Genomic DNA, 26,971 nt, shown 5'->3' with positions numbered 1-26,971 from the left:
CCCCTGGTGATGGGGTTTGAACTCGAGGTCCTCACACTTTCAAAGGATGTACGTAATTGATGAGACACTGCTCAGCCTGATCCTGAACTTGAATATTCAACCTGTGCACTCATTTCTGCATTCAATGTGGGTGTTAACTGGGTTCTTCTGTAATGATCTGATCATTGGAATTGTTGAGCTGGGATGTACCTCAGTTGGTAGAGGGCTGGCCTGCCTGCCTACCATGCATAACAAATGGGCTCATTCCCCGCCTTGCATGAGATGATGAACTGTGTAGGGGCACACACTTACAGGCCCAATACTTAGAAAGTGATGATGGGCCGGGCATGGTGGCACACGCCTTTAGTCCCAGCACTCAGGAGGCAGAGGCAGGCGGATTTCTGAGTTCGAGGACAGCCAGGGCTATACAGAGAAACCCTGTCTCGAAAAACCAAAAAAAAAAAAAAAAAAAAAAAAAAGAAAGTGATGATGAGAAGATGAGGAATTGAATTGAAGGTCATGTTTGCCACAGACTGAGGACTAGGCTATGTGAAATATGTAAGGTTGAGGCTGTATTTTCTTGTATACGATGGAAGGCATACTTTTGTTATTTTAGATTGAGATGGTAAGCAGATTAATGTAAAAATGCTTGTGTTCCCTTGATTCAGACATACACTGCTACTTTGCTTCCTAAATTGCAGTATTAGAACTAACTTCCAAATTAGCCTAAGGAGAAATGTGTACTTTGGAACTGGTTGGGACCAATGTTAACTGAGAATGTCAACAGAAGTGTTGTGGAGTGTGGAGTTGCAGTCTTCACCAGCTTCTGAAAGGTGTGCGTGTGTGCATCTCCGTCTCCATATCCTGCCAATGCCATTAATGTGTAGTTCGTTGGAAGCAATGAAGCTATTCATCTAAGTCAGGGTTGCCACATTGCAGGTGACCTCTGATTATTAGTGAAAATCTGCAACAGATTGACTTTGTAATTCTGGTTTTCTTTTTTACCTTGTAGATTTATAGTATGACCTTGAGATTGTCTGCTTTGTTTGAAGAAAAAATGAAGAAAATCTCCTTTGATTTTAAAATTGGTCAAAAATTCAAGGAGAAACTTCGTAGAAGCCAAAGATTCAAGCAACGACAAAACTGTAATGGTGCTGTTCTCGGTGACAGGAGCACGAGGTGAGGGGCGTGGCATTGCATGTAATTGGTTCTTAAAGTGTTTTTAATTGTGCTAAAAACTCATATTTTTGGAATATGGCTCTACACTCCAAACTTTTATATACGTATCTTTAAGTTCAGAATCAAGAACCTTGTATTATCTTTTTTTTTTTTTTATTTTACAGAAACCCTGTAATGATGTGTTTTATATTTTGATGTCCAGTTATAAAAGTGTCTAAATATTCTGTCTTGGGATTCATGGGTTTTCCTTGCTTCAGTCTGAAGAATTCTTTTAAAATGCCTGTAAACCAGGCAGATACACCAACAATAGACTTACTTGTCTTTGTGTTCTTGGTGGTGGTTTAACTTTACATTCATTATTGAAGGATTTTTTTGTTTGTTTGCTTTTTGTTGTATGTTTTTCAAGACAGGGTTTCTCTGTGTAGCCCTGGCTGTCCTGGAACTCACTCTGTAGACCAGGCTGGCCTTGATTCAGAGATCCTCCTGCCTCTGCCTCTCAAGTGCTGGGATTAAAGGCGTTCACCACTCCATCTGGCTGAAGGTAATTTTTAAAATGTTTCTCGGGTTTTACTTATTGTTACTTTATATATATGGTGGTTTTGCCTGCATGTATATATGTGTATCCATTGTATATATGTGTATCCATTGTATATCTGTATATCACGTGTGTATCTGGTGCCCTTGGAAACTAGGATGGCATCAGATCCCCTGGGCCTAGGGTTACAGAGGGCTGTGATCTGCTGTGTGGGTCCTCTGGGAGAGCAGGCAGTACTCTTGTCCACTGCATCCTCTCTGCAGCCCTGATGAATAGAGTTGATGCATAGTGAATTCTTGTACCTACCATCCTAGCTTCTGACCTTGCTGAACTGCTCTTCCTATGTGTATGTTCCTTTCCTTTTGCTGCCTTCAAGATCCGTCCGTCCTTCCCTTCCTTTCCCCTCCTCCCCTGCCCCAGCCCTTCTCTCCCTCCCACCAGGAAGTAGGTTAGGAGTTCTTGAGTTTACATTACTTGGGAGTTTACCCATTTCTGTGGGTATTAAGTATAGTTTGTCAAATTTGGAAAGGTTTTAATGTCCTGTTTCTTGAAACAGTTTTTTCCTGTCTTTTTTTCCTTCCCTCCTCTTGGGACCAGATTCTCTGTTTAATTGGATCATTTGTTCATTCCTTCAGAATTGACTATAACTGTCAAGTTTAGAGTAAGGAAATACTTGCAGTAACAATCCACGCCAGAATACTGTTAGTTGTGCATATTTTAGTACTTGGTTTATGTGATGTTTTTTCTCTCATTAAGAAACGTCATTTTATCCAGTTATTCTCTAGCAATTTACTTTTCTGATTTATTAATAATTGTTTCTCTTGTTTAAACTTTTGCCAGAAATGTCAAACAGAAGCAGTTCAAATCTCAGACAAAAGTAATTCCACAGTTGATGTGTCCTCCTTCTCAGTCTACCTCAAGTAGAGCACCTTTGTCTGCAGCCCGCAGGACAAGTGCTGGTGTCTCTTCAGGCTTTACTTCTGGGGACTCTTCAGACTCTGCAGGATCGTTAGACAGAGCGAGAAGACACAGACCTGAAGTACTCAGGAGTGGTTCTGTGCTGTTTGGTGAGGAATTGAATGCACTCATCTTTGAGCATTCTTGTTTGTAGACTACTAAGTACTGTTGGGTTAGAAATAGTCTTAGCACTGAGGTCTAGACAGAATTAACATTTGCTAAGATTTGTGTTTCACTAAGTATATTTTTATTTACTTTTTGTTTGCTTTTGATTCAGGGTTTCTGTCTTTGGTTGTCCTAGAACTTGCTCTGTAGATCAGACTAGCCTTGAACTCAGAGATCTACCTGCCTCCCGGGTGCTGGGATTAAAGGCATGTGCACTACGGCCCAGCTACAAAGTGTATTTTAAATGACAAAAATCGCATAAAAGTACAGATAGTCATTTGAGAGCTGACACCCCCCCAAGTACATTGTCACCTCTTTGGGCTGTTGCTGTTTTGATAACTATGAACAGATGCAGTCCTGAATAGCTTTGTGCAGTGAGGGTACTAGTTCCATCTGCATTGCACTATGTTTTGTGTTGAGAGTAAGTTACGTAGTATCATAATCTATGGCTTTTCATGTGTGCAATATCAAATATTTCATTTAGCACTGTTAATGCTATTGAGAAACAGATCCATAGATTGGTTAGAAAGTGGCCAATGGCAAGGGTCAAGCTGGTGCACGTCACAGGACGTGACAGACGCAGTTACAGAGTCTCCACGTAAGTAGGGCTGGTGCAGTAAGTGTCACAGGATGTGACAGATGCAGTTACAGAGTCTCCAAGTAAGTAGGGCTGGTGCACGGCACAGGACGTGACAGACGTGACAGACGCAGTTACAGAGTCTCCACGTAAGTAGGAATAGGAGACTGGGAGATCTTCCCTGTCTAAGGATTTATTTTGCTGTGATAATACGGTGAGTCTGGTGGGAGCATGTTCTCAGTTAAGGCTCTCTGCTCTGGTAACTCTGCTTGTGTCTAACTAGCACACTTCACTTCTTGTTTGCTTGTTACACAGATAGATTAGTGTTCAACTAGAACCTTTTTGTTTTTTTCTCATTTGTCCCTAAGATGGCATATGAATATTAATTTCACAGCATAAAACAACCCAACTTTAAAGAAGTCTCAGTAGTCTTTAAGCATTCAAATACTTTGAAAGTTAAGTCTCTTAAAATATCCAGTCTCTCTAAAATATCTGAACTCTCTTTAACTGTGGGTTCCTGTTATATACCTTCATGTTCAGCCCAAAGCAGATTGAAAATTCCCAGTGTAAAAGGTTTAGTGCTTTATGTCTGGGGCCCACTCATGATTCTCTGAGCAGCATAGAAGCCTCTGCATTACGCAGAGCCTGTCTTCCCAGGCTTGGACTAGAGCCACTCATAGCTACTACTGGCCACTTAAACTATAGCTGGGCCACAACTTCACCAGTGGCCTCTCTTGAGCTCCTGTATCCTCCTGCCTCTTCCTCTGCCTCAGGTGTGTGCTTGAGTTAGGGGTTATCCCTGTGATAGGACACCACAGCCTAGAACAGCTTGTAAGAGGAAAAGGTGTGTTTGGTATGGAGTACTCGGGTCATCCTTCATCTCTGATGGGGGTCAATTTAGGAACCGATAGAGGCGTGCTGCTTTCTGGCTGGCTCCTGCTGACTCTGTCAGCCTGCTTTCTCAGCCCCACATCAGTCATCAATTAAGAAAATTCCCCACAGTCTTGTCCACAGGGCAGTCTAGTGGGAGGGAAACTTCGAAATTGAAGGTCCCTTTCCCAAATGTGTGTCAAGTTGATAGGAAACCAACTCTGTACACTGTCTGATGCTCATTCCACCCAGTATGGCAATGAAAACAAGTACTCATTGGTTAAAGTGTTCCTTTCTCTCACTGTCTGCCACCCTCCCCCCCCCCCAGTGTGATCAATGTACCACAGCTGTAGTGTCAGGAAGTTGTAGATCTGAAACTGCCTTTTGAGATTGAAGGACCCAAAATGATTGTACCTTCTAGCATGGAAGCCTCTCTTGATGTCACAGAAAGCACAAGAAAGCACAATAATTAGTGGGGCTAATTATGTTCGAAATGGAGGTTTACTCATAAATGAGTATTTTATGAATCTAGCTCAGAATGTGGTGGCCAGCTTTTGAATATACAAGCATGACTTAATTTGGAATACTGATTGTGTACTTTTTAATACAAAGGTTTTTATTTAAAGTCACCTTCACAGCATAATTTGTAAACATTTAAAGCATTTAAAAAAACCTTGTTTTAATATTTTGAAGTTTTAGTGAGGCTGGAGAGATGGCTCAGAGACTAAGTGCACTGGCTGTTCTTCTAGGGGTCCTGATTTCAAACCCCTTCTATAATGAAATCTGGTGCCCTCTTCTGGCCCGCAGTCATACATGTTGACAGAACGTTGTGTTTATAGTAAATAAATAAATCTGTTTAGAGAAAATAAATCTTTGTGTTCTTATTTTTCTCTGTATTCATGTGTACTGCATAGATGCCTGGTGCTTACAGAGGTCAGGAGAGGTCATCAGATCCCCCTGGAACTGGAGTTAGAGGCAGCTGCCATGAGGGTAGTGGGGACTGAACCTGGGTCTTGTGCAAGAGCAACCAGTGCTCTCTTACTGATCCATCTCTCCAACAACAAGTTATAAATTGATTATCAGTCAGATATTTGTTTTTATAAGACAATGTTTGCTTATGTGGGTACAGATAGGAGTCCATATATCTTTTTATTTTTTTAGGAAGTGAAATGGAAGATTTCTTAGCTACCTCTTCATCTTCTTCAGCTTCAAATAGTTCAGAGGAAAGCAAAGCGAGTTCTGGAGCTCAAGAATGTTCCTTGCGCAGTGGTGTGTTGAGAAGCAGCAACCTCAGGGTGACCAGAACAAGAGCTGCTCGGAGGAAACCTGGTCAGTGAGAGCGAGCAGTCACTAATCATTATTGAATGTCATAATGGAATTCATCTAGATGTGAAAGTGTCTCTTAAGCCCAACACATGGCGATCCTTACAAATGACTTACCCTATTTGAAGACTTTGTAGTTTTGGTGTCACCTTAGGAAGCTGAGGCAGGTCAGACAGTAGAAAAGAGGCCAGGGTGGCCTGCATGTGTAGCTTAGCATGACTGGACTAAGAAAAGACTTCCTTAATCGTATTACTTTACTTCCAGGTTCTGTTTCTTTAGAAAATGGATGTGGTAGAAAAGCCACTCGGAAGAGAGTCTATTTAAGTGATTCTGATAACAATTCAGTGGAAACAGATGAAAGTCTGAAAAATAAAAAATGTGGAAGCAGCCGGAAAGTTCTGCGGAAGTGTGCTGCTGTTGCTGCCAGCAAGATAAAGCTGATGAGTGATGCAGAAGATTGGAGCTCAGAGAGCCCCTGCTCTGGGCGGAAGCTGCCACATCGAAATGCGTCAGCTGTAGCCAGGAAAAAGTTGCTACACAACTCTGATGATCAGAGCCTTAAGTCAGAGACTGAAGAACTAAAAGACCAGAACCAAGCATTGTTGATGTGCAGTCCCCATACTGTCCAGAACAGCATCAGTGACTCGGAGTCAGACAGTGACTTGCGAGTAGCCCGGAAGACCTGGAATGCTAATGGCTGCATATCCCATACTGCAGCAACATGCAAAACCAAATCTCGTCCAATAGAGTCTTCTGAGGAAGATTCCAGATGTCATGGATCTGATTATGGGCCCAGTAGCACTGCGGACCCTTCAACATCTGGGCAGAAACTTAGGGCAGATAGCATCTCTGAGGAAGCTGACTCTGAACCAGAAAGCAGTGTATTATGCAAGAATACACATTTGTTTAAGAAAGCCAAGATCTTGAGCGATTCAGAAGACTGTGAGGAAAAGTGTGGAGAAAGGAGAGGCCCTGAAGTGGAAGGAAGCCCAGTTTCTGAAGCCTTGAGGGAAGCCATTCTTGCTCCTCAGTGTCTCTCACATCATGGATCTGAGACTGATGTGGATTCTGACAGCAGTACAGTGAGAGAGAAATCACACAGCAATGAGAACGGTAATTTTAGGCTTTCCCTTGGACACTAATTTATCCCTTCCTCCTCTTCCATGGTTCCCTTCTACTGTTCCCTCCTGTAGATGTCATTTTACCAGCTGTTCTTTCTGGTCGAGCACTGACCTTTGGTTTGTCTTCTCTGTTCTTAGGCTTAGTGCCTTATCATTCACTGTTAGTCACTGAACAGTCAGTCTTGACCTTGACTATTCATGAAAGGTTCTACTTTGAAAATTGGCAATGGGCATTTTATTAGAGATGAGCACTTGGGCACACCATGATAGTGACTGGAACAATTTTCTTGAGCCTACCTATTCACATTGTCTTTGTTGAGGATTGGGATTGTCATTAGTGGGGGAAATCAATGCTAAGGACCAGCTTATTTCCTACTGTCTAATATAGCCTCACTATGTCGGTAAGAAGTCTGTATTTAAATTGTCTTTAAATGTTAAACATTTAATTATTACTTTAGAAATTCTTATATCAAATATTAAAAGAGCACTCTTAATTTTTAGATTCTGTATCACGAGAGAATGGACAAAGAAAGAAAGTTTCCCGGAAAAGGTTCTGTTCCAGTGACTCGGAAAGTAATCTACAGGTAACCCAGAAGTCACCCAACAATCAAACCAGCCCCTCGAGGATTACTCGAAGTGCTAGTATGGCTACTGATAAAATGAAGCTCACAAGTGATGCAGAAGATGTCAGCTTAGAAAGCGTGTGCACTCGAAGCAAAAGGAGAAGGAAAAAGCCCGCTCGATATGCTTGTACCACAGCAAAGACTGCGCTGAGTAGTGAGGAGAAACATGCACATTGTGAAGTGCCAGAGGCACAGCCTGCCTGCAGGAGCAAGCTCCCTGAGCCTGAACACCAAGATAGTACAGAGAATGCCAGTCAGGCTGCAAGTACAGACTTGAGTTCTGAGGGGGGTTCCAGTTTTAAACAAACAAAAAGCATACAGAACAGGCAAATGGGCGGGGTCTGCATAAGGCCACCTCCTAAAACCCAAAGCTCCTCTGCTGGGCCTTCTCAGGAAAACCCCAAAAGCCAAACCCTGGATAGTGAGATTAGCTTACCTTCTGAGTCGGTTTTGACCCAGAAAGCTACTGTAGAGAGTAACTTTGAAGAAGAACTGAACTATGGGTTAAGAAGGTGGAATGGCAGAAGGCTCAGGACATACGGGAAGGCCCCACTCAGTAGGACAGCACAAGTTACTCCCAGTCTACAGGCCTCAGCAGAGGTCGGGGTGAAAAGGAGGAGAACGCATCCTGAGGTAGATGGTGAGGACGTGCCCGGACAAATGGGGAGTTCAGGATGCGGACCTGACACCAGTCCCAAGGCATCGGACTTGGGGTCAGTAACTGACTCTGATGTTGACTGTAGCGATAACACAAAAACCCAAAGGAAGAAGAAAAGGAAAGGGAAAGCAAGAGTGCCTAGCAAAGGTAAACAACCCTCCGCATCTAACCCGCCTAAAACTGCAAGACATCAAAGACAGAGCAAGTGTCGTAGGCTAAGTGTGGATGACAATGACTGGGAGGATTTGGACTATGCAAAAGCTAAACGAGTTGTCCGGCGCTCAAAAATAAAAACGAGAAACCAGGGTAGGAGAACGGTGAGGTACCACGATGGGGAGGATGGTAGAAGCATAGAGAGCACACCAGAGCTCACTGACCGCACCTTACGGCCTTGAGACCCAGTGTGCTCAGTAGACTGACTGGGATGTACTGTGAGAGCTGGCTTACAATTCAGGGAATATATTTATATTTTTCTATGAAAAGTTGTGAATGTGACTAAATCATGACTGTTACTTTTATTTGCACTTGCTGGTTTTTGAAGCAGCATTTCAGCACAGGTGCCAAAATATGCTTCATTTTGGGGGCAGATCTACTTTGACAGTATTGACTACACACAGCAAGAGTTGGGAGACTGTTCAACACTAGACAACTGGGTTATCCAAACCAGTGAGCATTACTTTTGTGGTAGCAGTGTCACACAGTTATTTTCTGAATTTATCCAAAAGTGGTAGTTTCTAAGCCCCTGCCATGCAGTAGGAGAAAAATCCAAGCGGCCTATGTTTACAGAATCTTGATAAATATTATGTGCATACTGACATTATAATCATGGCAAGGGTAACCACGGTTTGTAGGCAAGTCACCTACCACTTTTTTTTTTTTTTTTTTTTTAATTTTTTCCCTGGAGACTTGAGTTGAACACATTATACCCTATATATCTGGTCATTTTTATTGACATGGCTTCTACTCCCCCCCCTCCCCCAAATTCTTGTCTTTTTTTTTTTTTTTTTTTTTAAGGAAAACCTGATGACTTTCATGTTTATAAACTTGAATTTATAAAGTGTTTGTAAATTATTTTACATGTTTGGAGTGCATATTTTAAAGGTCTAATTTGAGAACATAGTCATAGTATTTTCTTTTAGATTGTTTACTGACAAATTGTTGCTTTTTGTCCAAGATCTACTTTCCATTAGGATTCACCAAATTCTTGCTCTTCCATAATCTCACTCTGAAGTAGAGAAGTTTGTGTGCCTTAGATTTAGGGAAAGTGTTCTTTAATAAGAGTGCGTAGGGCTAATGATATTTCAGTTCTGTGTAGATTTCCCTTTGTCAAACTGTAGAGTTGAGAGTGCAGTTGTAAATCCTACTTGTGTAGGGAAACAGCTTTTGTTGCCCAGTGTACCCTAAGCATCCTTTGTTTGGGACAAGTGTGTGAATCTTTGTTATATGGATTCTGAGATCCATTTGAAGGGAAGTATCACATCAGCCCATGCCCCACAGAACACTTATTGTTAGCCAGGGTCTTTTCTTTAGTAGACTATTTTTGGTCTACTGGTATAGCTCTTCCAGTCAGTTTCTCCTTGAAAAGCTTTCCATGAGTGAGAGGGATTTGCAGTGTGCACACTTTTGAGTGCTTTTTGACTTAGTTGTACTTGGGTTCATTCGCAAGCCACTCTTTATCTCCCGTTTTCCTGAGGTGGCAGATAAAGAACAGCACGTGCTGCTCTCCAGTGTCCCTTGGCTTTGTATTCATGTCTCGTGCGTGGACTTCATTTGACATGGTAGGCAGTCTGTAAGAGATGAGATGGTTTTGGACATTTCCTCTGTCTCTCTTGGATAGAGAATTCTCTGCCAAGCTCCTTTCCATAGGGCTCTCACTAGACGGATGTGAGGGGCACAGACTGGGTCAGCTGTCTTTGACTATTGACTGAAAAAGCATTTGATTCTTGTTATGTTCCTCAGGATTGTAACTCCATGTTTATCATTATCTGCAAAAAGGCACCCAAAATCCACAAGTATATATGACGTGCACGCTTTTACAAAGTTTGGGTTTTGTACACAGAGCTGTTGTCATTTTGGGACTAAGTGTTAAGTGGTTATTGGTTGTCTAGTCAGACGCTCCTTTCTAAGCCTTTGGTCCAGCTGTGTAGTAGATGCATGGTTCGGTTTCATCAGATTAGGGTCCGTCTGAGAGCAGACGTGGACCTGGTGACCTTGCTGTGTGGCTGACAGTGGCTCTCGGCTTGTGAGGAGGAAGAAGCGTCTTGCTTTCCTCCTTTTCTTTTTGGTCATGGTGCTGTTTCTAACGTTGACTTTGAGTATGTGACACACTCCTAAGTACCGTTAAGGATGATTAACAATAGTTATAATGTTTACATTGAGCACTAGGTGTTTGAAATGCGCAGGGATTTAATGCACAGATGTACTTTAATGTTTAGGATCAGTCTGTCTTTTTGAGAGAGTTATAAGGTGAATGTGAACTGGTCCAGAAGTAAGTGCTCTAGCTTCTGTTGCACTTGAAGTAGTTAGGGTGTACTTGCAAAAGGAGCCATTTCCCACTCTAGTTTTGTATGTCCAAAGTCTGTGATTTTATTCATTCATAGTTTTTAAAAGAAGTTTGAAGTATTACAGGTTTAATTTTTTTTATTTCCTTTGAAAAGATTACTATTACCAAGCATATTAAGATTAAAAAAAAGATTTAAAGGATTTCCCACTTATATCTTATTTTAAAAGGTGTACTCACAATGTGTAGTAATTTATGAATAAAAAGAAAATGTATCCCATTTTCAGGTAATTCCTAGGGTGGTCATTGTTTTTTTTTTGTTTTTTTTTTAAGTGGAAAACCTCTGGTTAAATAATGTCTGAAGTTAGTGTGATCTTGGAAATTGTGATACAGGTCTCCTAGAGAAGTTGGTTTTGAGTAAGACATGTTTTTGAAAAGCACTTCAAGACCTAGAACAACAATGCATCGGGTTTATAAATAGGTTCATTCAACACCACTAGAGGGTTACATTATAGACAGGTTCATACAGTACTGCCAGAGAGCTACACTGCCCACAGTCACAGTCACTATGCCTTTGCCCTCATTGTGGCTTTTGGGGTAAGGATGGGTTCACACCACAGTCTGGGTTTCTGTGGTGCTCTTTTTCTTAAATCACTGTACTGTATGATATAAAATTTGATCACCTGGATTTTACTCTCGCGTCACTACAAGCTGAATGTAATTGTGTCAACTGAAAAAGACATCTGAGGTTTGTAACAGAGTAGAATGCAGAACATTAAAGATGCACGAGATGCTTTATGTTCTTTCCCCTCCAGTGTCCTGATTCTGCCAGAAACAAACTGACAGGCTTGAGAGAGGCTTTGCTTTGTCCTTCAGTGGTTGAAGTAACCAGCTCGATTCTTTGATCATTAAACCAGCATGTTTCAGATATCTTACAGCTATTACCCAAGTCCATGGGGTTTTCTCATGGTGTAGAGAGTGTGCTGGAGTGTAAAGGAGCTTGGAGAGCCTTCCTCCTGTTAGTGACTACTGAAGCTTAGACCCTCAGCTTTGGCTGTGGACCCTGATCAGCACCATAGGTTTACATCTGTGTCGGCCCACCCAGTGTTCTGTAATGTACTGACCAAACCAGCTCTGCTAGAGCAAGGGGAACATGAGGCAGTGTGCACTCTTACTTAACTGGGTTAGTTATGAGTTCCACATGCAGCTCATACTGTCACTAAGGACTGAGGGTAAAGAGTATGATGCTGGGGTTGATTGTGTTATGTGTTCTTACATCTTAACATTTTTAAATTCTTACAAGTGTTCTGAAGGACACCTGGGAATTCTCAACATTAAAATTTTTTTTAAAAAAAGTCTCTTGTATAACCTGCAAAGCTTGTGTCTAATATCACATTGATTGGAAAATTGCCTCCTTACCTGGTGTCTTCTTGATCAAGGCTTCACTTGATGACTTTGTTGGTCAGAGCCTCGAAGCCTGGTTCCTAAGACTCGCAGCCTCTCTCATTGACATGTGTGAATGAGTGTGGCAAGACTCCATAGGACCTGCTAAGGTATATTAGAGGTGGGCTTGCTACACTTCCTGAGTATATGTTAAAGACTAGTTTTTTTTTTTCATTAAGGTTTTTGACCTTTATTCGTATTTTAAATTTTCATGTTATGTATATGTGTGTGTTCCCTGCATGTATGTCTGCACTGTGTGTGTGTACTGCCCACAGAGACCAGAAGAGGGATAGGTATCAGATTCCCTGGGACTGGGGTCATTATAGATGGTCATGGGTACTGGGAACTGAATTTAGATCCTCTAGAAGAGCAACCAGTGCTCTTAATTGCTGAGCCATTTTTGAGACAGTGTTATCTTCAAGAGTAGTATATGCAGCCTTGGCTGGCCTGGAACTCACAGAAATCCGTTTGCCTTTGCCTCCTCAGTTCTGGATTAAAGGGCGAGCTACCACAAGCAGTTTATTAAAGTCTTTGAATTGGCTAAGTGTCAACCTTAACTTCCTAATTTTAACAGAGTCAGGTACAGACTGCATGGTCTGTGGCAGCTGACAGGGTTAGCTATGGACTGCGTGGACTGTGGCTATGGACTGCGTGGACTGTGGCAGCCCACCTCCATCCTTCAGTCACACAGGGAGCTTAGACATTTGTCCATTTACATCAGTGTTTCAAAGCTTGAAAGAACCTTTTTATTTTTTGTTGTTATTATTATTGGTTTTTCGAGACAGGGTTTCTCTGTATAGCCCTGGCTGTCCTGGAACTCACTCTGTAGACCAGGCTGGCCTCGAACTCAGAAATTCGCCTGCCTCTGCCTCCCAAGTGCTGGGATTAAAGGCGTGTGCCACCACCGCCCGGTGACCTTTTTATTTTTTGAAAGATTATTGTATGTGTGTACACTTTTGTAATCTTCAGACACACCAGAAGAAGGCATTGGATCTCATTACAGATGATTGTGAGCCACCGTGTGGATGATGGGAATTGAACTCGGACCTCTGGAAGAGCAGTCTCTTTAGTTTCTAAGTATAAATTGTTCTTGGATTTTGTGCTGTTGTTCATTTGTGCTATGCAGTACTCAGTATAGGGGCCTATTAGATGATCCAAGTCCCAGGGGGCAGAGTTTTAAAGTTTTCTCCCACGTACATGGGATGCACCTCAGGGCCTTCCTGGCTCATGGGAGGTCAAAGTGTCTGCCATGCTTCTAGCAAGCTAAAATGTCTTTAAATACTCACAATGCTTCCCTCATGGTGGTTTCTGTGGAATTCCCATTTGTTTGTCTTTGAACTTGAGACTTTTGTCACCTGGGGTTCCTATAAATTGTATTCTGGACTTTTCCCTACTTAGGGCATTATTAAGTTAATTGAAGTTCAAATCTTCTTTACAGGGTACTTTAAAAAAAGTTTTTCATTTCTGCAGTTTAGCTTTTCCCCTTTCCTGATTGGAAGTAAAATGTCTTTTAAGTGTGTGTCTTTACCAGGTTGATAAACTGACAGCACATGTTCTTCCATCACATCTGAAGTGACCACTGCTAATTCAGCATTTTCTTGGAAAGAGATATTTTAGTTGTGATGGGGTTTTATCTAATACTGGGCATGAGCTAGCTGGCTTAGTTTTCTTAGTATGCAGTGCATGGATGCAGTTATTTGGCTGATACTAGTAGAGTTCTTTAAGGGGGGTATCTACTTCCCTTCCTTTTGAAAGTGTACTTATTTTATCCTACCATTTGCCCAAAATAGATTTAATGTTCATTTTTGCATTTGGTATTCATGGAGATCCCAGCTTATAACTTTCCACTTTTAAGAAAGTCCTCTGAAGTTAGAAACACCAAGGCACTTAGTTCCTACAGAACCCAATGAGTTAATGTCAGACCAGCCTAGTACAAACACTGGAAGTTACATAACCCGAACCCTTTGAGGGAATAGTCTCCTGTTTGGGAAGAGTTTGTAGATGTCAAATTGAGCTTTCAGGTGGCTGGGCACAGTCTGGGGGCTCTGGAAGAGCAGCCATTGCTACCTTTTGTTTTCTGAGCTGGTTTCTCTGTGCATTTCTGTTTGCCCTAGATCTAACCATAGACCAGGCTGGCCTAGAACTGAGAGATCTGCCTTCCTCCTTCTAAGTGAGAGTGCTGAGATTAAAGGTTATGTGCCGCCACACCTGGTGTAAAACTACATTTATTTATAGTCAGGTGACATGTGCAAGCAGCCAGGCCAAGTTTGCTTGATAATAGCTGACTAAAACGTTGCCTTTTTCTGGGACTCAGTAAGAAAGACAAAAGCTGCCGAGTCCTCCAGATGCCTGCCTATGTGTTACTGTGGTGGTCTACAGACTCTGTATTGATGTGGCTATTACATTCACGTCTGACTTTTCATGACTAAGACTAATTTTAAGAAATCTCCAAACTCCAGCTGGTAGCAGATAGATCAAAGAAGTGTTGCAGCACTTGAAACTTGTGTCTTTGAGACTTCTGCAGAAATACAAGAGTTGAGCTTTCATGTCTGGCAGACATCTCTTGCTTTCCAGCTGTCCTTGAACATTGCCGAGGTCTGTGACAGGGACCTATCTGCCTCTTCAGTGGGCTTTTTGCCTAGCTCAGGTTCTGACAACCCCCTTCACAATATTTAGCTCACCAAAAATGTACTTCCTTAAAGGAACCCTTCCTTGAGTCCATAGTGCAGGTGCCAGTGCTTGTGGATTGCTAAGACACCCATACACAGGTAGGCAGAAGGACTCTGTGTCTGCCATGAGCTAATCCACAAGCTTGAGGTTCAGGCTTCCCGGCTCTGTAAAGTGATGTTGGAGAGAAGGTAAGGTTGAGGCCATGCCAAACTTTGTCGAGTCAGCAGAGTTTCCTTTTTTACCAACTCTGGCAGTTTGACCACGTGACTAAAGGAAGTGCTGGCCTTGGAGTCCATTGTCAGGAGGTGCTGGGAAGTTACTTCAAAAGAGTTTTACGTACGATTAAAAATGAAGCTCAGAAATGGGAACATGTGATTCTCTTCTCTCCTTTTCTCTCTCTGATTTCCTAGATATAATTTCTCTGTGTAGCCCTGGCTGTCCTGAAACTCTAGAGCAGGCTGGTCTCAAACTCAGACCTGCCTACCTCTGCCTCTCCAGTGCAGGAACTAAAGATGTGCACCGCCACCGCCACCACCACCACCAGGCTGTGCTCTCTTAAATCTAAACATTTTAAAGTACTTTTAGGTGAGTAGCTTTATGAGACTGAAAGTTTTCACTTCGTTCTTGCAAGTCATTACTGAGAAATGACAGTGGTTGGTCCATATAGGGAAGCATATGGAAGCCATAAGTCTGTCAAACCAGCTTTTTAATTGTTCACATAATTAAGACTGGCTCAGGGCTGTTGTTGAGGAATGTATATAGTACAGTCTTGTGACAAGATTTCTGTATTTACATGAATTTTCACTCGTTTTTCAGAATCTGTTCGTAAAGACAGAGAACCCCATACAAAAATGAGACCATGTATGCTTAATGAGAAGGATGCAGTACAGATGCATAGTGGCACCCCGAAAGCAAAAACGGTGCCTGAGAAAGTCCCCCGCAGATGTGCTACTGTTGCTGCAAATAAAATAAAGATGATGTGTAATCTAAAAGAAGTGGTCTCAGGACCAGAGAATGTCGGCATTAGGACGAACAGCAGAAAACTGCCCTATCGACAAGCCTCTGCTGCGGCTAAGAAAAAGTTACTGAGTGTTTATAAAGAGGATGATGCACCCATACATTCAGAGAACGAAAAGGAGCTAGATCTTAGGCGGTTCAGATCCTGGAAAGAAAAAGCCCAGCCTACTCCCAGGTAGAAAGGGTACTGAAGTGTCTGCAGCTCCAATGCCTGCCCTGAAGTCCACTCCTAATCATAAGTCGTCCCAGCACCTTTTGAACAATTTTGTGAAAGTCATTACTCTGGGTCAAATGGGATGATGGCTACCAGTTAGCTGTACACAGCATAGGGTGTTCCAAGGAGGTAGGAGATGTGGATTGTGTAGTCAGGTGAGAAAGCAGAAGGACCCATGTAATGTAAAGGAAAGGCTTGATGAAGCTTGGTCCTCTAGAGAAATATAAGCATGTTGGATATATGGGGGAACGCTAATTTCAATGGTTTACCCTCCCAGACTGAAAATAAGGCCCTTTCCAAAGGAGGGAGCAGTAAGCCCATATGACTACTGAATTTTAATTGGATCTAATCCGTTTAGTGCACATCCCTGGGAACTAAACACGAAAAGAACTGGGGGAGTAAATCCTGGGGTGTTAACTGACTTCTGAAGAGGAGTGTGAGAAAGACTGTCATTAATGTCTTATAACATTGGAATTCATACTGAATGATAGCCACCTGGTATGAGTAATTCAGGGAATGTATCTTTCTAAGAAAGCTCTCAATGTGACTATTACATTTTATTTCTTCTATGTAGCAGCAAAGATGTAAAGGCCAGACTTGTGGTCGGAAATTAGAACAAGATGCACTCATCTCTTGAGGTGATGCAGTTAGATCCTATTTCTTACGTCTCTCTGCTACTCCCTAAAAGTTAGAAATGTGAACACTGCAGGTTCATTTCAATCTCACCAACAAGCCAAGTGTCAGGAATCTGGCCTCTGGTCATTGTGCTAAAAATGTTTTGCCTACAGAGGATGTGGACTTTAGTTTGTTGTTCATGGCTATTTGTTGACATTAAGGTCACCAGATGTGACCTGTGAATGTACTGTCAAGTCTTTTTATCATGTTACTGAAGAAACTTGTCCTCAACAGTTTGTTTTTTCCAATTAAAAATAGCTGTGACTATTAGGCATAACTTGCATGTGTAAATCAAAAAAAAAAATGGAACCTAGGGGTGTGTATTTTTCATTAACAATAATGCACATTTTCCAGTTATATGTATGGCCAAAGTGTCCAGATTACTTGAGAAACTTGTTTGTGGTTGCATGCCTGCTTAAAACAAAAACACAACTCAGAATATTCTAACATAGTGTGTGTCTTTTTGTAACTCACCCTGAAATCTTCAGCATCTTGCTACAAGCACAGGAGGAGTTCCCTTCCTTCTCTTTGGTGCATGGGTTTGATTTTTATTTTATTTTATTTATTTATTTTTTGAGCTTTAATGAAAAATTTAAATGTCCAATCCCAAATGTCATAGAATTACTTATTGAGCAATTATATCCTCAAGAAATGCTATGAAATGAAAACATATCAGTCCAATGGAGACATGTGAATTGAAGGTCTGAGTTTACATCTTGCTGTCTGATCTGTCCAGCCTTTTATAACGGAATCCCTTTCTGGCCTTTAATTGGAACATAATTTTATTTACCCTTTAAAGTGTTTGGTCTCTTTATTGTGACTGAATGGAGTAACATTCTTGTAATGGAGTAACACTCTAGTAAAATCCCTCCTGCAAGTGTGTGCCAACGAGCCACCACTTCCATATGGTTTACCATCATGTTTCAGATTTCTGTTAGTGCTTTTTTCATGTGTGATTGAGAAAGCAAATCGAGTATCTTTATCAGCAAAGTATCCACTTAAGAAACCTACAAAGGTTCTCCAGCTCACTTATGTCTACTAATCCTGGAGTCTGAATCTTGACACCATACTGGGAATCTTGTATGTGTGCTATAGCTAACACATAGTGTCCTATTTGGTATTCATTTGCTTTTTGTTAACCAGTGAGTATGTATGCTAAAATTGATACGCTTTTTCTCCCAGTAGACTTTAAGCATCGTTTTTCTACACTGTGAGAGATTTTAAACAACTTTCCAAGAGTTTTGATTTTTAAAGGTTCCTCTGATCCCCAAATAGTTACATTTTACCCTGTGCAATGCAGTCCCCATTTCCTCACAAGTAAATCTAGAATGTGTTTTTATTTCCCACTGTGGTACCAGTTACCCTTTTTCTCGTGGTTGTTTGCTTTTGTCTTCCAGCACACAAACCAGAAACACATTCTTCCTGTCATTACAGTAGAAAACATTGTATATGAGTTACACATGGCCAGGTTTTAGAAAGCCTAGCCTTGCAGCCTCACTCATGTTCTCTGCATCCGCTTGCAGTCATCAGCCCTGGAGCTGTCTGTTTCACCCGCAGCTCTGGGTTTCCTCCACGGGTGGGTCCTGGCAGGAGGGCCGCGGGGTGTGGAGCGGGCGCTGTGTTCCCCGGTCAACAGGGTGACGGAAGTGCGCCGCGGGACAGTTATCGCGGCGGACCGGAAGCGCTGAGGCTTTGGCCCAGGCCGTGGGCGTAGCTTCGCTCGGAGGCGGGATGGGGGCGTGGTCTGAAGGGCGTGACTGCAGGCCGCACGCAGGCGCCGTCTGGCCGCGCGGGGCTGAGGTACCATGGCGGCCACGTTCTTCGGCGAGGTGGTGAAGGCGCCGAGCCGAGCAGGGACTGAGGAGGAAGAAGAGGAGGAGGAGCAGAGCAGGCGGGACACGCCGGAGGACCGGGAGGTCCGGCGGCAGCTGGCGCGGAAGAGGTCAGGCTTCCGGAAGGCTGCGAGCGTCAGGCGGTGTCGGCCTGCGGAGTGCCCTGCGTTCACGCTGGGACGCCGACAACCCGGCGATGCTTGCCCTCCACCGTACACTTTAGGTTACGCCGCGAGTCGGCCGTGTTTCTTTCAAAACTACTTTCAGACACACAGTAGTGAAGTCACGCCAGCCCCTTCCTTGGTTAAGGTTTTACCAAATTCATTTTCTTTCCCACCACCCTACGAATTTCCAATTAGGACTCCCCACACGTCCTCCTAAGCATGCTGCCTCATCTATTTTGTTTGTACTCTAGAGCAAGCCCACACATAAAAATATGCACATAATTAAACTTTGTTGGTTCTCCTGTTTTTCCAGTACCTCTATTCTGAGCTAGGCGGGTTCTCGGGTCAGAACTTGGGTCCGTCATGCTTGTGTTGGCAACTTAGCACCTTCCCTACCCCAGGTTTGCTAGTAACACGTATTCAGTATCATACCAATCCACAGTCAAATTCACCTAGATTTTTAAAATATACTTTCTGGTGATGTGTCAACTACAGACACTTTGGCAGTTCGTTTCATTTGCAACAGCTTTTCACACTCTTTTCACACTCTTCCTGAGAGCCCTGGTTTGTCTGATGGGCAGTCTTGGCTTACTTTTGCCACAGCTAAATGCTTGAACGTTTGTTTGGAGTCTTAGTCACATTCATTTTGCGGGTTGGAGTGCTGGAGATGCTTTTAGTGTCTTTTTACATTGTGTCTGGCTTGTGGGTGCAGACATTGTGTGTGTCAGGTTAGTATGAAGTTTGTTAGTAGTTTTACTGATACTATTTCATAAAAAGAAAGTGTTTTATCCATTTGCAAGGGCACCAAGGAAACTGCTTATTTTATCTAACACCATCTGTCCATCCAACTATCCACTCATCTCTGTCTTCTATCACCTACCCATTTATCCATCCATCCGTGTATATATAAATATAGCACCTGTCTACTATCTGTATATAAGTAACATGTCTACCATCGATCTCATCTGTCTTCCATCTATTTATACATCTAGCTCTATATAGCACCAATCACTTATCTCTTAATCTGACTGTCATTCTGTCCATCACCATCTCTTACAGTGTGATGGTAGTCACAGTGACATTTGTTCACTTTTGTCTCTTGCTGTTAGGGAGGTGCAGCTTCTCCGAAGACAGACAGAGACATCTCTGGAGGCTGTACTCCTAGAGACACACCCTTGCTCCAAGTTTATAATTGCAGTAGGAAGTAATGCAGCAGGTAAGTGCCAGTGTCAGGAATCAACATCCCGTTGGAAGGATGGACACGGAGGTCCTTCTGCACGCATTTTATGTATTTTAGAAAGTTCACAACAGGTCCTGGGCATGTGGCTCACGTGGTGGAGTGCTTGCCTATCAAGCACAGGACCTGGGGTTTGAATCCCAGTACCATGTGAACTGGGCACAGTGCAGTCCAAGCACTCAGCAGGTGGGAGGTGCCAGAAGGGAGCATGAAGAAGTTCCAAGGCCAAGCTGGGCTCCGTGAAGCCCTGTCTTCGAAAGCCACAATAATTTTACTTCAAATAAGATAGATTACCTGTTCTTTCCATCTTTGTAATGAGATTTAAAGGAAATATGCTTAGCTTCAAAATTACAGTTCCAGGCCCTGTTTTCCAGTTTGTTGTGGTGTCCGAAGGTCTAGCAGTAATTGCACACATCTGGAACACTTCAGTTCTAAGGTGTTCGAATGCATTTTTTTGACTTGGTAGGTTCAAGGTAGTGTAATGTGAGTTTACTTGGAACAGTGTTGTGTGTCAGTACGCGTGGAGATCTTTATAATTTCACTGGGTTTGCTGTCTCTGAGGAGATCATTTGAGAACTCTAGTTAAGAGCTCTTGCCCTGTAAGTGAGCCTTAGAACTTAGAGATTGTGTAAGTAAGCAGTAGACTCCCCCATTATATAAAGGTCTGCTTGCCTAATTGTTTTTAGAAGAATGTTACATTGTGAGACTGGTGCAAAGTCTATGGACAAATCTGTCCAGTCCCTGTGTGTAGTTCTGTGTGGAGAGTATAGACTTTCACTCCTCAGCCTCAAATTTTGTTGGCTCCAAAGTGGTCCAATTAGAAGGTCTTTAATGTTTTAAAAAGAAATTTATGCCAAGTGTGGTGGTGCACTCCTTTAATCCCAGCACATGGGAGGAAGGACAGGTGGACTTCCTGAGTTCAAGGCCAGCCTAGTCTACTGATGGACAGTAAAGGTTACATAGAGAAACCTTGTCTTAAAAAACAAAACATCAACAACAAAATTTAATTATGTGCCTATTTTTCTGTGTGGGTTTGCTTTAGAGTATAAGCTAGAGGAGGGCACTGGATCCTCTAGAGTGATGAGTCACCAGGGATGGGTGCTGGGAACCAAGCTGAGACACAAGCAGTGTGAACGCTGGATGGTCGCATGACCGCGTCAGTGTGACTGCGTCAGTGTGAGTTCAGGGGAGCCGAGCTTCGGTTTCAGTGGCAAGTGTACTTCACTATCACACTAATCACACAGCAGATGCTGGTTCATGGGAACATTTCTCTCCACAGCATTCCTGTCAGCGTTTGTCATGAACTCAGGAGTCTGGGAAGAAGTCGGTTGTGCTAAGCTCTGGAATGAGTGGTGCAGAACTACAGACACTGTCCGGCTGTCCCCTACAGATGTTTTCTGTGTGTTTTATCAACTGAAATCAGATCCCTCGGTATGTGAGACTTGACTTACTATTCTTGAAACATGGTCATGTAGACACGAGCCCTCGATAGTAAGCAGATTCTCATGTCAGGCCTCTGCCACCCAGTATATTCTCTGTCCTGATACTCATTTCTAATGTCTCAGTGAATTTTAGGCCTCACTCTTAAATGTTAGAATCAACAGAGGAGCAGACTTCTGTGTTCCTGCTTCTGTTGCTGTAACAAATGCCTAAAAAGCAATCAGCTTACAGAGAGAAAAGGCTGATTTTTGGCTTGCAAGGTTTGAAGTTCCAGTGCTTGACTGGGGTAGACCCTTTGCTCACAGGCCTGCTGAGGTGGGGAGAGCTAGTGCTTCTTGGCAGTACTTCGAGGGGGCAGCCCAGCCCAGCCCAGCCCAGCCCACTGCCAGGAGCAGAGGAGTAGAGGAAGAGATGGGTGCCACACCCTTTCAGGGGACACAGCTAATGACCAGAAGTGAGTGAACACGGGCCTCCGTGGGCCTCCGTCTCCACAGAGCGATGTCTGTCACTGGTGTTTAGGAGGTGCTTATAGGACGATGGGGCCAGGTGTGTGTGTACTTTACCTGAGAACTCTTGAAATTCCCTTTCAGGTTTTTCTCTGTCAGTGTAGCTGCTACATTGCTGAGGATCAGCAGTTCCAGTGGTTGGAGAAGGTAAGAGGAGGAAACCCTGATCCACTAGTCAGGTGTATGCTGGCCGATCTCAGGGACTGGGGTCTCATCACATAGATCTTTGTAGTCAGATATTAGATAAGAATTTGTTTCTTTAAGAAAATATTGTGGGAGTTATGGAGTGTTTTGTTTTTTGTTTGTTTGTTTGTTTGTTTCTTTGTTTAAAGGAAAGTTTTTAGTCAAGTGATGGTGGTGCACACCTTTAATCCCAGCACTCGGGAGTCAGTGGCAGGCAGATCTCTGGGAATTCAAGGCCAGCCTGGTCTACAGAGCAAGTTCCAGGATAGCCAGAGCTACACAGAGAGCATCAGGGGCATTGAAGGAGTAGCCACTACCACACTCCTAGTACCACACCTCTATTTCTTAGCATTAGGTGTGGTTACAAGCCCTCATTTTGGAAAACTGAATTCAGGGACTTAAGAAAAAAATGTATAGTTTGGGCAGGTATCCATTACAATTGGACATGCCTTCTCCAGGATGTTTGAGACGAGAAATGTTTTGTATTTCATTTTTATTTAAAGTTTTGGAACATTTGTATATACAGAATGACTTGTCTCAGGGTAAGACTCATGTTTAAACATGAGTTCTTGTTTCATATATAGCTTAAACAAATCTTATAACATTACAATTTGAAGTGAAGTTTCATGGTATGAAGTTTTCCACGTGGCTTGTCATTAGGCAGGCAAAGGTTTTGGATTTTGGGTTGGAAATACTCACTGTATACTTTATCCATAGTGCATGCATTACTACATGGCTGGCATAGACTTATTTTCAGTAGAAGCACAATTGTATATGTGTGGACAGTGTGCAGCAATTAGATGGTGATTGGCGTGCCCAGAGTCTTCAACATTTACCACTTACTCCACCTGCCAATGAGGATGTTTATAAAAACATCTCTGTCCACTTGAACGTACATACTAAATGAACTACATACTAAACATACTAAACATACGTACTAAAATGAAGCTCATTGGAAATAAAATTTTGGTGTGCACCTATTTTAAAGCAGTTGACCTTCTTAAAAACATTCATTAAATTATCAGTGTGCTCATTTATGTGATCTGTATCCTGTTCTTTAATTTGTGTATGTGTATACTCAGGGTACAGGAATGTATTTTCTGGAGTGAAAAGATGAAAATGTTTAATTTTACTTTTAAATTATGCAGAATGGTGGTTATATAAAAATATTATTACCCTTGCACTGTAGAAAAAACGAACACATTCAAGACTTGAAGAGATATCAAATTAAGTGTTTTTAAATAAAAATATTTTATGTATATCAGTGTTTTGCTTGAATGTATATCTATGTACCATGTATATGCCTAGTACCCTTTGAAGTCAGAAGAGGATATCAGATCTCCTAGGACTGTAGTCCCTGACGGCTGTGAGCTGCCATCTGTGTCCTTGGAGCAACAAGTACTCTGAACCTCACAGCGATCTCTCCAGTACTAAGATTATACAGTTTTAAAGTGAAGTGTTTCTTTTTATGTTTCTATTTAATTTTATTTTATATGGGCTTTTATTTTTAGATTCTTGCTAAATAGTCCAGGCTGGCCTTGAACTTAAAACTTTTTCTGTTTTGACCTCCTCAGTGCTGAGATGATAGGTGTCTGCTATCATGGGAGGGCTGTTTTTGTTTTTGTTTTTGTTTTTGTTTTTGTTTTGTTTTTTTGTCCTGTTTTTCTCCATGTAGCCCTGGCTGTTCTGGAACTTGCTCTGTAGACCAGGCTGGTCTTGTATTCTAACTTCTGTTTTAGTCAGGGTTCTCTAGAGTCACAGAACTTATGGGTAGTCTCTATATAGTAAAGGAATTTATTGATGACTTATCTGCAGTCCAACTCCCAACAGTGGTCAGCAGCAGCTGTGAATGGAAGTCCAAGGATCTAGCAGTTGCTCAGTCCCACACGGCGAGCAGGCAGAGGAGGGAGGGAGAAAGAGGGAGAAGGAGAGGGCCTTTCTTCTTCCAATGTCTTTATCTGGTCTTCAGCAGAAGGTGTAGCCCAGATTAAAGGTGTATGCCACCACACCTTTAATCCCAGATGACCTTGAATTTGAAGCCTCTATGCCTCAAGATCTCCATACCAAGATCCAGGTCAGAAACTTCTATCTCCCAGCCTTCAGATTAGGGCCACAAATTAGGTCTACCACTGCCTGGCTAAAGCAGGATGTTTAAATCAACATTGTTGTTCTGAGGCATATTCTTTGGGATCCCTGCAGTGTTATTGACATCCAAATCCTCATAGTGACACACAGCCTGACAACTGTCAAGTCCTATGGGTTCAGACCAGAAATATATAGAAAGGAAGGAAGTTATGTTGTGAGCTTTCTTAAATGAATGTACCCAATAAGCAGCACTGTTTTAGTATTTATTTCCAAGCTGTGCTGCAGTGAAATTAGTTATGTCAATCATTTATGTTACCTGACACAAAATTTTAGTTTTCCTATTATTATCGGCTCTAGCCATTTATTACTTCATTAAATATTTCAGATAAGTCAGACATGGTGGCACACACTTGGGCTTGGTACCTTTTGTTGTGAAAATTTCATCAACAAAAAGCAAAGTGGAGGAGAAAGTGGTTTGTTTTGGTTTATACTTCTAGGGGGGCAAAATCTGCCCTGGTGGAAAACATGGGACAACAGGAGGGGAAGGCACAGTGTCAGGAGCAGGAGGCTGGCTGACCACAGTTTATTCACATGTAGGAAATATAGAGTGAACAGGTGTGGGAACACATTATAAACCATTTAAGCCTGCTCCCGGTAACGTACTTCCCCAACAGCACTGCCAGCTGATGACTACGTGTTCAGCTTCATTAGGCTGCAGAGTACATTGCTCATTTAAACCACAGCTCTTGTAAGCTGAGCATTTGAGAAGCCAGCATAGGAGGACCATGAGCTTGGGGCCAGTATGAACTACTTACGAGAGAGACACTGTCTCAGCAAACAGACAGATGAAAACAGAGGAAAAAATCAAGACGGAAAATAATCTGAGCAAATACAGTATCTTAAAATTCTTTCTTTTGGGGCTGAGGGATAGCTCAGCAGTTAAGAGCACTGGGCTGCTCTTCCAGAGGCCCTGAGTTCAATTCCCAGCATCCACATGGTGGCTCACAACTATCTGGAACTATATTTCCATGGGGTCTGATGCCCTCTCTTGCTGTGCAAGTGTACATATAGATGAAACACTCATGTATACATAAATAAATCTTATAAAAGAGAAAGCTGGCATGTGCCTTTCATCTTAAGTAGAGGCAGCTGGGTCTCTGAGTTTGAATCCATCCTCGTCTACAAAGCCAGTTCTAGGACAGCCATAGCTGTTAAGAGAAACCCTGTCTTGAAAAGCAACAACAATTTCTTCCTTTTAAAAATTGTTGCTTTCACTGTTTGTTTGTTTTTGCCATGAATTTAAGTAAAAGATAGAGGGGTCCCTAGTGACCTATCAGATCCACACTGCAGTAGGACTGAGGTTCAGTGTGGCTGGAACTTGGCTACAGTCACGGTAACACCAACATTGAATTCCTTAAGAAGTGCTGCTCAGTGGCAGGTGAGGGAAGGGATCTGGAATGTGCTCTTGTGACTTTACTCAGGGTAGCAGTCACAACTGCTACACTGTTGTACATCACATGGATCTCAGGCACTGCCATCCTCAGGTCAGAGGTAAGAAAATGAGGTAAAGATTGCTTAGCTAGACCTCAGAGCATGGTCACAGTGGCAACAAAGCTAGACCTCAGAGCCGTGATCACGGGCAGCGAAGCCTGCGCTCGGTGCAGTCCGCTCACACCTGCAACATGAAGTGTTGCTGTCTGCTGGTGGGGGGGGGGGGCGGTGAGTTATTAGAGCAGTGTTTAGGGTGAGGAAAAACTCAGTTTAACATAAAATCCACGTTCTCTCAGGTTTTTGGCTTCCGACCCAGAAAGAACATGCAGGTTACAGTTCTCACATGCCGGCACATCACAGACTATAAGACCTCCGAGTCTACGTGCAGCCTTTCTTCTCCTTTCCTGAGAGCGCTAAAAACTCAGAAATTCAAAGATGCCGTCTGCTGCCCACTCCTGGAACAGCCGAACATTGTGCATGACCTGTCTGCAGCAGGTGGGACTGAAGGTCACAACCTTCACACCCTGTCAGGGGCTTTATTGATGGATGTTGCTTTACAAGTAAACACTTTGTGAAGTACTTTGTCAGTGCTCTTGGATAGCAGTTCATTGCTGTTGATTCTTTGGGTCTGTACTTGTACGAGTGGAATAATCAGCTTAATTTTAGGATACCCTGGATTACAGTCATGACAGCAGCCTAGGTTCTCTGCTGCTGTTCTTTTCTGTTCCGGATTCTTCAGTCTCAGCGTGGAACTCGGTGCTAGATGTAGATTGTTGGTAGTGAAAGTTGGCAATTTAAATTAGCAAAGTAGAAAGTTTTAGATGTTGAAACTTGGTTGTTAATCTTTATTTTTTTCTTTCTTTCTTTCTTCTTTCTTTTTTTTTAAGATTTATTTATTTTATTTATGTGAGTACACTGTTGCTGTCTTCAGACTTGATTGTGAGCCACCATGTGGTTGCTGGGAATTGAACTCTGAACCTCTGGAAGAGCAGTCAGTGCTCTTAAGTGCCGAGCCATCTCTCCAGCCTCTTGGTTGTTGTTCTTAATGTTTTTACCATGCTTGTTATGTACATACCCAGCAGAAGTGGTTTATGGGAGAAAGGGTTGTTTTGGCTTACAGCTGAAGAGGACACATTGCATCATGGCCACCAGAGCTGAGGCCACTGGGCACATAGCTTCTGCATCAGGAAGTAGAGGAAGGTGAATACTCAGGCTCTGCTTCCTCTTTATTTAGTCCGTCCCTCGGTCTTTGCAATTGTGGCTCCCACAGTTAAAGGGGTCTGCCCACCGCCGGTAACCCAGTCTGGAGGAGGACCCCTCAGGCGTGTCCAGAGGCTCATCTCTCCGGGTCGTGGTAGACCTGTCGGGTGACACTGCCGACCGTCAAAGCACTGCTCACACACATTACATCAGAAAAGACTGCCATTGTTTTCAGTAGGGTGTTTCTGTTAAATGCATTTTTTTTTTTTTTTTTTTATTATTTTCTATATGTGGCTTTGAATTCCTGTTCCTAATGATTTTTTTCAA

The 26,971-nt window shown here is 42.6% G+C and overlaps 2 protein-coding genes across 5 annotated transcripts in view; both read left to right on the top strand.

Moving 5' to 3' along the window:
* Brwd1 (bromodomain and WD repeat domain containing 1) overlaps window positions 1-17,301 on the top strand; it is an 81,225-nt gene extending 63,924 nt beyond the window's left edge. Inside the window, exons 37-42 of one of the 4 annotated variants that reach the window (XM_021209809.1) lie at window positions 992-1,158; window positions 2,534-2,760; window positions 5,424-5,591; window positions 5,850-6,698; window positions 7,208-8,134; window positions 15,417-17,301. In XM_021209809.1, the coding sequence (XP_021065468.1) occupies window positions 992-1,158; window positions 2,534-2,760; window positions 5,424-5,591; window positions 5,850-6,698; window positions 7,208-8,134; window positions 15,417-15,796 (2,718 nt within the window). In that variant the 3' untranslated portion in view covers window positions 15,797-17,301. Of the gene's footprint in view, window positions 1-991; window positions 1,159-2,533; window positions 2,761-5,423; window positions 5,592-5,849; window positions 6,699-7,207; window positions 11,835-15,416 lie in introns of those variants that run through there. The other 3 variants (XM_029544589.1, XM_029544588.1, XM_021209810.1) reach the window with 3 other exon arrangements.
* Window positions 17,302-18,249: 948 nt separating this feature from the next.
* Window positions 18,250-26,971, top strand: part of Psmg1 (proteasome assembly chaperone 1) — a 12,465-nt gene continuing 3,743 nt past the window's right edge. The window contains exons 1-5 of the mRNA XM_021209731.2: window positions 18,250-18,448; window positions 19,612-19,718; window positions 21,019-21,170; window positions 21,770-21,832; window positions 25,741-25,939. Of these exons, the coding sequence (XP_021065390.1) occupies window positions 18,312-18,448; window positions 19,612-19,718; window positions 21,019-21,170; window positions 21,770-21,832; window positions 25,741-25,939 (658 nt within the window). The 5' untranslated portion in view covers window positions 18,250-18,311. The remainder of the gene's footprint in view (window positions 18,449-19,611; window positions 19,719-21,018; window positions 21,171-21,769; window positions 21,833-25,740; window positions 25,940-26,971) is intronic.

The sequence above is a fragment of the Mus pahari genome, chromosome 12 (genome assembly GCF_900095145.1).
Source record: "Mus pahari chromosome 12, PAHARI_EIJ_v1.1, whole genome shotgun sequence".
NCBI classification, from domain to species: domain Eukaryota; kingdom Metazoa; phylum Chordata; class Mammalia; order Rodentia; family Muridae; genus Mus; species Mus pahari.
This window is presented reverse-complemented; position numbering and strand designations above follow the sequence as displayed.